Below are 15,084 nucleotides of genomic sequence, written 5' to 3' on the forward strand. Positions count from 1 at the left end.
TTATTTAGACCCTCCACAGGAATAATCCTGTGTCTGAAAACCAGGAGGAGTTTGAGGTGAGGCTGCAGAGGCAACCTTAAAACTGTGGCCCTGGAGTTCCAGGAGGTGTAACTGTGTTTAACGTCCATGTTTGGAGACGTGATGTTTATTTTTAGCTGCAGGCGTTGTCTCTGCTCTCGGCTCGTCGCAGCACACCTGTGTTTTCATGCACATTCTCCCTCCGCTGCGAGTGAATCACCGTGTCATCATGTCAACATGCAAATGAGCCCAACCCGGCGTTATATCATCAGGTGGTAAGAGCTGTAGAAGCAGCCGGATCAGGTGTTGGTGACCTTTGAAACCCAGAGGCCTCCTTGTGCGAGGCCTTCGGCGGCCGATGCTTTGGGAGGAGGTGTGGCGGGAGGCAGCGTGAACGGCAGGATGAGAGCAGCTGAAACAGCCCAGACAGGTCTCTGCTGCTAACTCATGCAGAAAGAAGCTGTGTGTTTGGACTGTTCCCGCTTCGTCACATTGCTCCTTAGGTTTCTGAGGCTTTGGTCCCAGAGGACTTTGCCCTGAGTTAATCCAGCTCTCAGTAATAACGCTCCTCCTAAATGTTTGAATGACACAGGAAAACCTGGGTCAGCTGCTGCCGGGGGCTTTTACACCTCTTGGACTTTGTGACAGCTGTTTTCTGATAATGTTGTTGATTTTGGAAGGTTTAGTGGTTTTGGATCATCCTGTCAGTTAAATGGAGACGTCACACTCGGGCTGCATGTGTTGAACTGATGCTTCTAAACTTAGTAAAAGAAATTAGCCGTGATATTGGACAGGAAACACTTTTCCCTCAGCAGCCTCACGTTAAAAACTCCACGATCCATCCAACCACTAGAGGTTTTGTTCCTGGTACCAAAGCAAAACCTTTTAGGTTTCTCACCAAACTGCACAGTGTAGTTCCCAGTCAGACGTTTTAACTGGAGATCTGGTTGACCAACCCCACCTTAAAGTCCAAGAAGGCTGCTACGTGCGGACATTTTCCAGACTTTTTATTGTTTTTCTATGAGGTTTTTAGTTCCAGCTTCTTCTCCTCCTTCGCTCCACTTTCAGCCTGTGTGGTAAAGTCATTGTCGGCCCCTCGTCTCTCGGTTTATTTCAGCTGTAGTTTGTGTATAAATCTACAGAATCTTCGTTATTCAGCTGATTATGAATTAATCAGATGTTGAAGATATAAAATATGAGGGAATATTAACGAATGTCCATCATGGACGTAGCTGAGTTCAGATGTTTCTTCAGTCCAAACCCACAGACTTGGCGTTCAGGGCGTTTCTAATATTGGACCCGTCACGTCACAGCTGTCTGTATGTTTCTGTTTGTTTCCTGCCTGTTATATTTGGCTGCACCTCCCTGCTCAGCTGCTGCTGTGAGCTTTGTTGGGCAACTGCACGTCTTCCTCGCAGTTTTCTGGACCAGCACGGTTTGTGTGTGTTTTTTCCCATGATGCCCTTGGGTCAATAAGCTGATGCTCTTTTGATCCTCGTCGTCCTCAGTGTGTTGCTGCCGACGCCAACACTTCCTCTCTTTCTTTCTGGGGCGTCTGCATAATGTGCCGGTCTGTCAGCCCTGTGAAACAGTCCACTGTGAGGAAGTGACCGCGGCGAGGACAGATTCCCCAGAGAGACCAGGATCTTTTTTTTTTTTTTTTTTTCAATCACGGCCAAGACCAGAAACTTTCAACTTAAAATTCCTGAGCCTGTCAGTCCCTGAACCAGGGCTACCAGAAATCTGGACTGAGACCATTTTTAAATCCTAAATCCTAAACAATGTACATGTACGGTGGCCCTGAGGGCTCAAAAGGCAGCAACACCTGGGAAGAGAATGTCTTTACCAGTTCTTTACATTTCTGTTAAATGAAACACACCAGCTGTGTCCATCACGTGTAAGTGTCCTCTGGAAACATTTCCTTTATTGCAGCGTGTCTGTGTTTGGCTGTTTCCTCCACTAGCTTGTCCTTTTTAGTATTTTTCTTGTGTTTTCCATATTAAATCATTGCTTTTGGTCAGGTTTGATTAAGGCAGCTGAGAGTAGGTGGTTAAAACTAGACAGAGCTGGGACTTGAAGTCCAGATAAAACCTTAGAGGGATTTTTTTACACTTCTGTTAACACTCAGCCATGAATGAGCGAACTGAGACGTCCTTCGTGAGGACGAACCAGAAACGATTTCCAGGTCAGATGAGAAACATTTAAATCAGGGGTGCCCAACCCTGGACCTCGGGGGACCCCTGCCCTGCTTGGTTTTCTATTATCGTATCATACCATCTCAGGTGGTATCTTCCAGCTTCTGATTGGCTGAGCACACCTGTTCCAGGTTAATTAGCTGTGACTAGGGCAGAGACATTGGGAAAACAAACAAGCAGGACAGTGGTCCTTGAGGATCAGGGGGTGTCCACCCCTGATTTAGCGGAACTGGGATGTAGTTTTCACAGGATACGTGTACATCAGTGTCGGCTCTGCTGTCAACAGATGATTGTGTAGCTAGCTAAGGATTATCAATATCCCAACACCACAGGTAAAAACCGTAGACGCCACGTGGGGCTCATGAGAGTTTGTGCTGCTTTTTGGATGCTTTAATGAAAGAAAGTGCCAAATCCAAGCAGCAGGGAAGAACACGTCACAGATTACACGCCGCCGACCACTAGGCGGCTTCAGCAGCAGCGATGGACGACGCGGATGGATGTGTGAATGGCGACGTGCACGCCAGCCGTCTGCCTGCAGATTGTCAGGGATTATCTGGAGGATGGAGCCGAGAAACGCAGCAGGGTTTAACCCCTAAAGTCGGAACGGTTGAGACGCCACAGAGCACGAGGATTTAAGAGCCCTGTGTGTAATGTACAACTTTTAGCTGCTCATGAGCCTTTTATTGTCGTTAGACTTCGACTTCAGGAGCATGACTCTTGTCAATCTTTAAACTGTTTTACAGGGAGTTTGTGAAACATCAGCACTTAAGAAATTCCACCAATTTGCTGGAATCATCAAAATCGACACTGTGGCCTGGTCACTGAGACATTTGTGAGCTCTCCAACTTAAACTGATGCTCAAACCGCTTTTTCAGATTTAATTATTAAACAGATGTAAATAGATTTCACAGTTGAACAGTGAGGTTTCCTATCCAACATAAGTACAGTCATAGTTTACTATGGGTGTCTCTCCCTCTGAGGTGTTTTAATGCATGTCCAGAAAAACCTTTGATTAGAATAAATCAGTTGTTTGAATCACTTTTATCCAGTACATGTTATTATTAACATGATCAGTCCTGATGCCCAGAGGGGCCTTTCTGTGTGGAGTCTGCATGTTGTCCCTGTGTCTGTGTGGGTTTTCTCCTCCCACAGTCCAAACACATGCAGGTCAGGATTAGGGTCTGAACCCAGGTGGACCCGGGGCCTTTCTGTGTGGAGTCTGCATGTTGTCCCTGTGTCTGTGTGGGTTTTCTCCTCCCACAGTCCAAACACATGCAGGTTAGGATTAGGGTCTGAACCCAGGTGGACCCGGGGCCTTTCTGTGTGGAGTCTGCATGTTGTCCCTGTGTCTGTGTGGGTTTTCTCCTCCCACAGTCCAAACACATGCAGGTCAGGATTAGGGTCTGAACCCAGGTGGACCAGGGGCCTTTCTGTGGGGAGTCTGCATGTTGTCCCTGTGTCTGTGTGGGTTTTCTCCTCCCACAGTCCAAACACATGCAGGTCAGGATTAGGGTCTGAACCCAGGTGGACCCGGGGCCTTTCTGTGTGGAGTCTGCATGTTGTCCCTGTGTCTGTGTGGGTTTTCTCCTCCCACAGTCCAAACACATGCAGGTCAGGATTAGGGTCTGAACCCAGGTGGACCCGGGGCCTTTCTGTGTGGAGTCTGCATGTTGTCCCTGTGTCTGTGTGGGTTTTCTCCTCCCACAGTCCAAACACATGCAGGTTAGGATTAGGGTCTGAACCCAGGTGGACCCGGGGCCTTTCTGTGTGGAGTCTGCATGTTGTCCCTGTGTCTGTGTGGGTTTTCTCCTCCCACAGTCCAAACACATGCAGGTTAGGATTAGGGTCTGAACCCAGGTGGACCAGGGGCCTTTCTGTGTGGAGTCTGCATGTTGTCCCTGTGTCTGTGTGGGTTTTCTCCTCCCACAGTCCAAACACATGCAGGTTAGGATTAGGGTCTGAACCCAGGTGGACCAGGGGCCTTTCTGTGTGGAGTCTGCATGTTGTCCCTGTGTCTGTGTGGGTTTTCTCCTCCCACAGTCCAAACTCATGCAGGTCAGGGTTAGGGTCTGAACCCAGGTGGACCCGGGGCCTTTCTGTGTGGAGTCTGCATGTTGTCCCTGTGTCTGTGTGGGTTTTCTCCTCCCACAGTCCAAACACATGCAGGTCAGGATTAGGGTCTGAACCCAGGTGGACCCGGGGCCTTTCTGTGTGGAGTCTGCATGTTGTCCCTGTGTCTGTGTGGGTTTTCTCCTCCCACAGTCCAAACACATGCAGGTCAGGATTAGGGTCTGAACCCAGGTGGACCCGGGGCCTTTCTGTGTGGAGTCTGCATGTTGTCCCTGTGTCTGTGTGGGTTTTCTCCTCCCACAGTCCAAACACATGCAGGTCAGGATTAGGGTCTGAACCCAGGTGGACCCGGGGCCTTTCTGTGTGGAGTCTGCATGTTGTCCCTGTGTCTGTGTGGGTTTTCTCCTCCCACAGTCCAAACACATGCAGGTCAGGTTGGTTGGGAATTCAGGTGTGAACGTGAGTGTGTGTCTGTCTCTGTGTGTCAGCCCTGTGATTGGCTACTGATCTGTCTTGAGGGGACCCACCTCTCCCCCGTTGCATGCTGGGATTGCCCCAGCCCCCCAGTCCTTTGCAGATTAAGTGGTGGATGATGGATAAATGGTTAAAGTTGGTGTAAGAGGATGCATCATGTCAGTGTTTGTGTCAGGTCAGTGATGGTTGTAGTACAAAATGAATGTAAGTCACTGTAAAGGCTCATGACGCTTGTGTGTGTGTGTGTGTGTGTGTGTGTGTGTGTGTGTGTGTGTGTGTGTGTGTGTGAGAGAGAGATCCACTAACACACCCAGGGTGTGTTACTGTCCAACATTTGCTGTGGGTGTGTCTGTAGCAGGTGAATCACTTCAGAGAATTCTGGGTAACATTCCTGGTAAGAGCCGTGAATAAACAGGGAGGTTTCCAGTCAAACCATTAAACCACAGACCTCTGACACACGACACATGAAGCTGGTTGGTTTCATCAGCACCAGGTCGAACAGGATCAGAGGTTTCTGTTGTCATTACCAATATATATATATATCAGCTGACTATGTTTGGGATTGTTTACAAAACCATATCCATCACAGCTTCTCAGAGGCGTCTCGTAGTGACCTAAAGATGTCTAGATAATGATTGATTATCAAAATACTTTGTCTGTGGATTGATTATTAAAAGATTGATCACTGTCCATAAATGGCAGCAAACAGCATAAATGTCTTAAGATGTGAAAATATTCAATTCCATAATTCGCCATCAATCGTTAAATCATTTAATTGACTTTCAGCTCAAGTTTTGGATTCAGCTCCAGGTCAATGAGACTTAGATCTGCTAACCTTAGATCTGCTAACCTTAGATCTGCTAACCTTAGAATCTGCTGCTAACCTTAGATCTGCCGCTAACCTTAGATCTGCTAACCTTAGATCTGCTGCTAACCTTAGATCTGCTAACCTTAGATCTGCTAACCTTAGAATCTGCTGCTAACCTTAGATCTGCTGCTAACCTTAGATCTGCTAACCTTAGATCTGCTGCTAACCTTAGATCTGCTGCTAACCTTAGATCTGCTGCTAACCTTAGATCTGCTGCTAACCTTAGATCTGCTGCTAACCTTAGATCTGCTAACCTGTGTGACTTAACTTCCCGACTGAATGTTGAGTTTTAGCTGCTTTTGCTCCTGACACACAAACATAAATTCATCTCGGTGGTTATTTTAATGCTGCTGTCTGCACCCACTTTACCATGGGAGTCACGATGCAGCGTAGGAGGAAAACTGAGGCTTGTTAACAGCCAATAGGATCATTATGAGAAAGATGAGACGTCGGCCTTTAGCTGAACAGAAGAAAGTTCATTTATTTCCCAGAAACAAAACCTTATTTTCTGCACAGTTAGAGAAGGAACGATCAGACGAGCAGAGGGAGGCTGGTAGTTTCTGTTAATTATCCCTGAGGATGAGACGACGGGCAGATAATGAGGTGTCCTGGCCTCAGATCAGAGGCAGGGATGTGGTGAGGAGGAGTCTGACTGGTGCATCAACAGGCTGATACTGGTTTGTATTAATAACTGGGTACATTTCTTTCTCCAGTGAAGTGATTTTTAAGTTTTGGATGATAAAACTGAACCATTATTCATATGTTGTAGTCTAATGTGCATCATCAGGATTAGTCGAACATCAGAACAGCTGCTGGTGATTTGACATGATCCATAACTTTGTCTCTGCTGCTATAAAATGGAAGTGCTCAGTTAGACTTTCTGTCTGCTGCGTCTCTGTTGTCCGTCTGCCCTCGGGGGTTTTGTCTGTGGAGCACGTGACCCGACCCGCCTCACGCTGAGCCACACATCCAACAATCAGCAGTTTGTCAGCGGAGGAGTGGGCCGACACACAACTGCAGGAGGCTTCCAGCAGCCCAATGTGGCGTCCTCTCCAACACACAAAGTACCAGCTGCTGGAAGCTGGAGTGTCCACAGTTTGTGTCCACTGCTGCCCCTTGTGTGCGTCCTTTTTGACACCCTGAGGACGTTTGTGTTGTCCGCCCTGTTTGTTTGTTTGGTGACAGTTTGACTTTATGTCCAGGTTTTGTCAGCAGGTGCAGTGAAGTGTGTTTAAACCTGAATGTCACTTTGCTGGTTCTGAAAGCTCTGGGTGTAGAGACTGTCCTCTGGCAGGGATTTGTGCAGGAAAGGGGACATCACGAGACCTCCTGAACACGATGGACGTGTGGAGTTTGAATCAAACGGAGGATTGAACTGAAATTTAGAGCTGGACTCCTGACTGGAGGATTAAACATCAGAATATCTCTGTAGGTTCTGGATTTAGACCAAAGTGGTTCTGGTGTTTAGCTTGTGTTGGGCCTCAGTGGACTCTAACACAGCCCCAGTGTTCAGCGATACATAGATCAACTTTTAATGCGACACCGTAAGAAGCAAAAAATAGCACAAAGTGCACGTCAGCACCGAGCGAAGACGACAGCGTGACTGCATCCCAGAAACATCCAGGCTCAGCTGCATTTACACAAACTCACGCCTGCTCAGACTGGACCCGTGGAGGTTTACGTGGATTTAAGTGACAGAGATAGCGCTGTACCATAAACCTGCAGTAAAACTTTTATATTACAGTATTTGAGTCCTTTATCGGAAGTATTCAAATACATCCCAGCACCAGTCTTTGCCCACTTTGCTTAAATATGCCGACGCTGTGATATGACCGTGTTCTAACAGCAGAGCAAACAGCTGGCAGACGACCCAGATGTTTGAGTATGTAAATGCTGGGAGATGTTCAGCTTGTAACCTAACACTGAGGCTGTTTGTTGTGGAAGTCCGAGCTCCGTGAAGCACAGGTGAGTCCGGCCCCTTCGTCGGAAAACAGACAGGAAAAAAAATCCTTCTCTTTAAAAAAGTCACGGGCCAAAGTTTGACGCAAGTGGGTGGAGCTTGTTTGAGTATCAGGTGAATCAAGGTGTGGGGCATGTGCTTCAGACGTTTCACTGTGCAGCTATTCCACAAATCAGTAGGTATAGAATATAAAATATACTGAGCATTGCAATTTAAAAAGGAGCAGAGTAAAATCCAAAAGAGAGGAATAAAACAAAAGTCTGTTCATTGGAATGAGAAGAGACTTTTAGAGCTGTAATGTTTGTGTGTATGTAGACTGGAATCACACTGCTGTTCATGGTCCCCTGAAGGTGAATCCTAATGTCCTCTGGTCTTTAACTGACTGAACATCTGAACCTCTGATCGATACGTGGAGGATCCTCTGACTTCATGATCAGAACTGAGGCTGGTCTCTTGAGTCTAGTGCTGCTCATGTTGACACGTTAACACGCTGAACCTTGATGATGCTGAACAGGGTAAATATTATCCCTTCAAACAGCCTGCTGACATTAGCATGTGTCTCCCAGTACAACCTCCCAGAGACCAGGAGGAGCCCGAAGAGCTTCTTGTTTCAAATGGGTTTAACCTCATTTGCCTTTTCTCTCTCTGGTCATTGTGTTCATCGCTGTGAAACCTTTAATTTAGTGAAAGCTAAATTAGAATAATGCTTCTGTATGTGTGTGTGTGTGTGTGTGTGTGTGTTGGACCGGTAACACTGGGAATCCTCTTCACATACTCACATCTCAGTTTGTCTGCTTTAATTTCTCACCTGACTGAAGACGTTAATGGGAAGGACGCTGCAGCCCGGTGCACGTTAGTTTCTCACAGGATTTTAATATTTGGGGCAGCAGCTGGAAATAGACCGGAGCCTTTTGCTTTGAGGCTTTGGTTGAAAACAGCATTAATGTGAACACGTGCTGCCATTAGCTGTCTGCTGCTGGCACTTTGTGGTGTTTTTGAATTAGTGGTTTCAGACCGGAGAGATGAGACGTCTCTGCAGCTGGAAGGGGGGTGTTTAAGTTTGTTGGTGAATCCAGAAAATTATCGGGTGAAACCTCCAGAGGTTAAATTTAGCTACAGTGTCAGTTTCTTAAAGTGCATACTTTCTACTGCACTCGTCCCCTGAGCATTTTCACTTGTGGTGTGAATCCAGAACCTGGTTCAGCTTATGGGTCTGTGCCGTAGACCTCCATTGTTGTCCAAAAACTATTAAAAACCCAGCAGGGAGCCACACCGCTGACCTGGCTCACATGGTTCTTCCTTACCAACAATGGGAGGCCCGACTGTTTCCAAAAACCAGCTCCAGACTCTGAGAACGGCCGTCACTGTTTACAGTCTCTGCAGGCAGCTTCCCTGAACTCTGCACACCAACGTCCATACAGCGTGAGCTCAGAGCTGCTCCAGCAGATAAAGTCCTGAGCTGCTGTAGGAGTCGGCACCGATCAGTCATCCTGGAGGCCAGTGCAGTAAAAGAGACAGTTGTACTCAGATGATGATGGTTTAACTGCCCTGACTGGTGTTAATAGGCTCTTAGTGTGCCACTCAGACAGTGCTGAGACTGTTCAGCTAATTAGGTTCCCCTGATAAACCCGGTGCTCTTATTGAGTTTGCAGCTTTGATGGAGGCCTCCACGTGGAGGGTGCTGTAGTCTGCTTCGTGTTGGTCACAGCTGTGGAAACTGTTGGGACCCCGACTCGTTTGTGTTAATGGGGCCAGGATCCCCCTGGTCCCTGGTCGATGGCCTGGTTTTCCAGTTTCCTCACACATGGTGGTAGTTTGTGCTCTGCAGTCCCTCCGGGTGCTCGTGGTTGAGGAGTGGAACCGTGGAAGTGATGAAGTAGAAGAATTGTCCATCATGCAGAGACACACATGAAATATTCAACAACCTGCTATGAAGTTTTTAGAGATGAGTCCTCATGACTTCAGTGGTCTCTGGACTTTTCACACTTTCACCTTTTGTGGTTTTGAGTGGTGACGCAATGTGCAAACAAACACCTGCTTCATCCCTGCTGTGTTGATTATTATAATGAATCGGTCTTTAGCTTCCAGCTCCAGTTAAACCACTTTGAAGAGCTAAAATGTCAATGAATAATGTAAAATAAACAAATTCAAACTGGTTTTTCTGCCTTTTTTTTTTTTGGTCCTGGAGTCGACTCCGAGTGTGGAGCTGCAGTTCATGGCCTGAACTAAATGTGACACCAGCAGCAGTTTCACAGGTCGACCCAGAGGGAAAAGGCCTTCACCGCAGTAACACGATCAGCTGCTGCTTTCACTCAATAACACTGTAATTGGCTTGTTGGCTGCTGCAAAGCCCCAGAGAGCTCAGCACACACGGGTCCACGCGGTTGGTTTGGTTAGATCCTATTCTTAACCCAGCTCTAGTTCAACAAACAAACATAATAGTTACTGCTGTGATTGTTGCAGATGTGGGCAGGGCAGGTAAAAGTGTTTTTGTCAGACAGAAATGTTTGGACGTGTTTTAGAGTCCGTCCCAGCCTCGATACAATAACACCCAAAAAATAGTTTTAGTTTGTTTTGTTAAACTAAGCACTTTGAGCAGTTTCCCTGTAGTTTAACAGGATTTCTACCCTGAACAAGTAAATCATCGTCTTTTAATGAGCTTTTATAGTTTGGATTCTACACAGATCGATTGTGAATGTGTGCACATGCCAGAGGGAACTGATGTTTGTGTGTTGATGTTTCCAGAGCCCCCAGAGCGGCGCGATGGAGGATGGGAAGCCGGTGTGGGCGCCCCACCCAACGGACGGGTTCCAGCTGGGAACCATAGTGGACATCGGCGCCGACAGCCTCACCATCGAGCCTCTGAAACAGAAAGGAAAGGTGAGCACGCTGTGAAAGTCCTGCTGCAAGTCCTGCTTTAAATGGAGTCCCATGGTTTCACTGGGATTTTGACTTCATCCCTGACAGACCAGCTCTTCTCTCTCAGCTTGGTTGTTTGATATATAGAGGCAGGGTTCAGGCTGAGGAGCAGAAAACACCGGTTAGATTGTTTGAGAAATGAAATTGTAAAATGAATCGTCACCGTCTATAAAAGATAAAGTGTTTTTGTTTAACAATCTACATTTTATTCTTTGTCCTGTGTCATAATCCAAATCAAGCAGCTGAAACTTCAGTCGGGTCTGATGACTTTGTATGTGCACATGCATCAGTTTTGCAGTATAAATAGACAGCACCATGTCTGATAGTGGTACGAGGCTAAATCAGAGGTGTGTTAACTTAAAAATGTGAATATAGTCCACGACCGTGCAGCGTTTTTGTTTCAGAGACGCTGGACAGACACAGAACCGACCGATCTCTGATGCCGACAGTGTGTTAATGATTTAATGTGACACTTCATCTGATGCGGAAGAGGCAGAAAAAGCATCATTCGCTCAGTGACTCACGTCTGCAGGTCTAATGAGAACAAAACCAGTCCAGTGACAGACGGTGATGTGAGAGCCCGTTGCCACGGCAACCCTGAACATTTGCGTGCGTCCTGGTAATGTCTCCCCAGAAGGTTTCTGTGACTGAGGGTTCCCTTTCAAACAGACTCCTCACAAACTTTACACACACTTGCTCTGTCTTAAACCTCAGCAGTGTCATTTGAAACACAAAGCTGGCCCAGCGTTTGGCAGCTTGATGAGCTGCAGTAACGGTGTCGGCTGCACAGCCTTTATTACCACGATCACCGTCTGTATCCAGGAAATATAAACTCCACCTGTTTACTACTTTTTGTGACTCTTATCGTTCCACTTGAGTCAAATGGTGTTAAACACAGTAACAGGTCTCTTGGACTACTCTGCTGCATGTTGAAGATAAAGCAGCCGTCCGGTGTTTTAAACAAAGCAGCATGTGAGGAGTGTTATGGAGGATGTAGTCCCTGTTGAATGACTCTCATTGTAATGTGCATATCTCAGAGGCTATATGGGCCTGAATTTGGGGGTTTTAGTATTTTGACGGTGTTCCTCAGTGTTAAAATGCAGATTTCCAGGCATTAAGGTCTGATTTCACACCGAGTCTGTGTCACTTAGATCAGGACTGATAAAATGTGCTTGTGAAGCTTTGTCACACGATCAGACTATTTTGCCCTGAGTTTGGTCTTCCAGACACTAACCTGTACTGACCTTTGCCCTCAATATAGCTGAGGACTCCATAAATATTTGTATAGGGTCAGTATCTTTGGACTCTCAGATCTGTGTCACTGAAGAAAAATAGTATTTACAGACTATAAGACTTTAGAAGCCGGGGCCCTTCAGATCCTTTCCCAGGGAGAGTTTCCAGGTCTGGTTCAGAACAATGTCCAGTCTGTCCTGCTGCAGCCAGCTTGTGCCAGTGTCTGACGACGTGCTCGCTTCGCTGGCAGACGTCCCGGCGTGGACGTCAGGAGAAAGAGCATGATACCCTGTCATACTATCACACACAAAGGCCGACTCTTTGCCCTGTGTGACCTGCCCCTGAGTTTGGCCCAGTTTAAAAGGTGCCGGGGCTGAGGTCAGTAGATATTGCTGACAGTTGCTGGGACTCAACTGAGATAAGTTTGGGTTTAACTGGGGACTGGCAGCTTTGGGGATTTACATGGACCCACTGTTGCTGCTGCAGGTAGCTGGGATGTGGTGTGTAGCTTTAGCTAATGCTGCTGACTTGATCAGCTGACCTGCTCTATGGTGAAGAAGATGCTAACATGTTAGCATCCTAGCAGAGACCAAAGGTACTTCCCAGTTAACTGCTTAACTGCTTCCATGTGGGCCCACGAAAGCTGCAAGGAGAGGAAGTGAGGAAATATGTTTTTACAGACATAAGGTGGTATTTTCTGATGGAGGGTGCGTCTATGAAAGGCTTCCTTCCTCGGCAGTGGTTCCTCCATAAGGCCTCCTCACTCCTCAGAGCAGGAATGCAGGCTTTAGGATGGTTTTAAGATGACGGACTAGAAACTATTTCTGGATCGAGGAGGGAGCAGTGATCAGTAAAGCGAACTGGGATGTGGCCCAAAGTGGTTGGCACAGTGTTGGAATATTAATGACTATTTATAAATAGGTCCAGGTAGAACCAGGAACATGTGAAGGTCTTTAAAATAAAGAAATCTAACTTGCATTTTCCAGCTGTGGGATCAAAGCTCAGTGTTTCTCTCCTCCACTGTGTTGGTACTTTCCTGTTGTTTTGTCATATTATTGCTTTACACCCCCCCCCCCCACGGCTCCACTTCTCCTGCTCCTCCCTCCCTATTCTCTCCCTTCTCCTCACGCGGCTCAGTGCTGTGGACTCCTTCCAGTTTGGGCTGAGAATGTGGAACATGCCGCCACTGGAAAGAATGAACCGACTGTACGTCACCTGGTGCTGCAGCCGTGCTGGAGGCCTGCGGTGCCTCTTTAATTGGCAGATTAAATGGCTTACAGGGTGCTGCAGGAGCTGGCAGGCCCTGGAACACACCCCCCACTCTCCCAAACACTGAGGTCACATGTGTCCTGATAAACCCCTGTATTAGTTCAGCATGGTCAGTTCTCGCTCTCAGGGTGTGTGAACAGCAGAGCAGAGCTGCTGTACGTCTATAGGTCAGTTTGCTGCTAAAGCTTATTGCTGTGTGTTGTAGGGCTGAACCCGAACTGTTCACATGGATCTGATCTGTGTTTACAGCTGCAGAATAAACTTTCTGACATGTGCAAAGTGGCTCCACCTGCTGTGGAGAGTGGAAACTGCAGGAAATACGACAGTAGAAGAAGAAATAGTCTGACTGGGTCAGTGGTTCTGTGGAATCTGGCTTCGTTCATCTTGTTTGAACAACTGGTCGTTCGGAGCCTTTCGACCATCGAGGCGTCAACAATCCATGAATCTTTGAAAGTCTCCACTAAAAACATCGTATCAGCCACAGACCAGTTTGGTTTTAGTGCCTCCATGTTTCTGTCCCTCCTGGAAACTCGTCCCATCACCTAATGTTCCCCCCTCGTGGGTCAGACATGAGCAGAAGAGAGAGACGATGGGATCAAGTGTTTCCATGGCCAATATTTTGCTATTGATCAGCTCATTAAATGTTAACACACTGAAACATCCCATCGTCCCTGTTTACCTTTTTACAGTGATTTCACAAAGTGTCCAGACCCTGCTGGGACCCATAATGATGAAGTGAACGTATTAAAGTCTCGTCTCTAACGTCGGGTCTCAGCTTTAGGGGGAAACCTCTTAGCATCGACTTTGTCCTGTGGGTTTATTGGTTAATGATGCTGTCGATGAGTCTTTTGCCTGTGCCGTCAGTCGACGACGGCTGCCAAATGAAATCTAGACGTGAAATGATGTTCAGCTGGACCTGTATGGATTTGGGTTTGTCGTCACCTGTAACTTAAATGATTTTCTCTTTCCTCACAGACGTTTTTGGCTCCTGTCAACCAAGTCTTCCCTGCAGAGGATGATGTCAACAAGCACGTGGAGGACAACTGTACGTTTGTTTTACCACTTATTCATCTTCCAACAAAGCTCAGCTCTATTCACACTGATCAGCCACAACGTTAAAACCACAGGCAGGTGAAGAGATGATTATCTGGTTATAGCGGCACCTGTCCCAAAGGTGCCCACGATATGTGGGGAGTGAAGGTGAAGCTGCTGGTGAGATGAACCATGTAAATGTCTGAGTGCAGGTGCATTATTTACCTGGGAGGTGATGCTGAAACAAGTCAGATCCATGAACCCCCCCTTCCACCTCAGAGCTGCAGGACTTAAAGATCTGCTGCTGAGATCTGTCCTGGAGTCAGAGACTAGAGGAACCTTCAGAGTTTGGGCAACACAAGGGGGACCTGAGCAGTTTTAGTCCTGGATTTAATGCTGTGGCTGATCAGTGCAGCTTCTAACTGGAGGTAACTGACATGATGTAAATGTAGAAAGCAAAGTTTAGAAGATGAACCTGTTTCTTCACTGAACTGTTGGTTCTTTGGTTTTTGTGCTGTGGTGCCATTTCAGTCTTCTCTGCATGATGTCTCAGTTTCTGCAGTAGAAACAAGCCCCAGTAACTGAGATTTAGAGATTTATTCATGGCCACACCTTTTTTGATTCCTTGCCCGCAGCGTTTCTCAGCTCAACTTTCACTACAGCAACTGGAAATTTTCCTAAAGCAGCAGAAAAACTGTGAGATGAGGAGCTTGAGCCTGTCAGACTCAGTCAAGCTTGTGATCCAGGTTCATGTTTTGTGGGTGATAATGAATCGTTTTCAGGCAGGTTGTGACAGAGCTCAACCTTTGGTGAGCGTCCATGTGAAATGTTGCGTTTAATGCCCCAGTAATGTGTCGGGTTTTTTTTATCTCTCAGGTTCGTTGATGTACTTGAACGAAGCCACTCTGCTCAACAACATCCGTGTGAGATACAGCAAGGACAAGATTTATGTGAGTCCCCACACAGGAACATTCAGTCAGTCCCTGATGATTAACATTATCTTTGGATTATCTGACACTTCTAAAAGATCAGAAACGTTAAATTAT

At 46.9% G+C, this 15,084-nt stretch overlaps 1 protein-coding gene across 1 annotated transcript in view; it reads left to right on the forward strand.

Moving 5' to 3' along the window:
* The first annotated feature begins 8,030 nt into the window (after positions 1–8,030).
* LOC113143956 (unconventional myosin-VI-like) overlaps positions 8,031–15,084 on the forward strand; it is a 63,108-nt gene continuing 56,054 nt past the window's right edge. Inside the window, exons 1-4 of the mRNA XM_026329576.1 lie at positions 8,031–8,100; positions 10,331–10,465; positions 13,982–14,051; positions 14,915–14,988. Of these exons, the coding sequence (XP_026185361.1) occupies positions 8,086–8,100; positions 10,331–10,465; positions 13,982–14,051; positions 14,915–14,988 (294 nt within the window). The 5' untranslated portion in view covers positions 8,031–8,085. The remainder of the gene's footprint in view (positions 8,101–10,330; positions 10,466–13,981; positions 14,052–14,914; positions 14,989–15,084) is intronic.

The sequence above is a fragment of the Mastacembelus armatus genome, chromosome 24 (assembly GCF_900324485.2).
Source record: "Mastacembelus armatus chromosome 24, fMasArm1.2, whole genome shotgun sequence".
Lineage (NCBI taxonomy): Eukaryota > Metazoa > Chordata > Actinopteri > Synbranchiformes > Mastacembelidae > Mastacembelus > Mastacembelus armatus.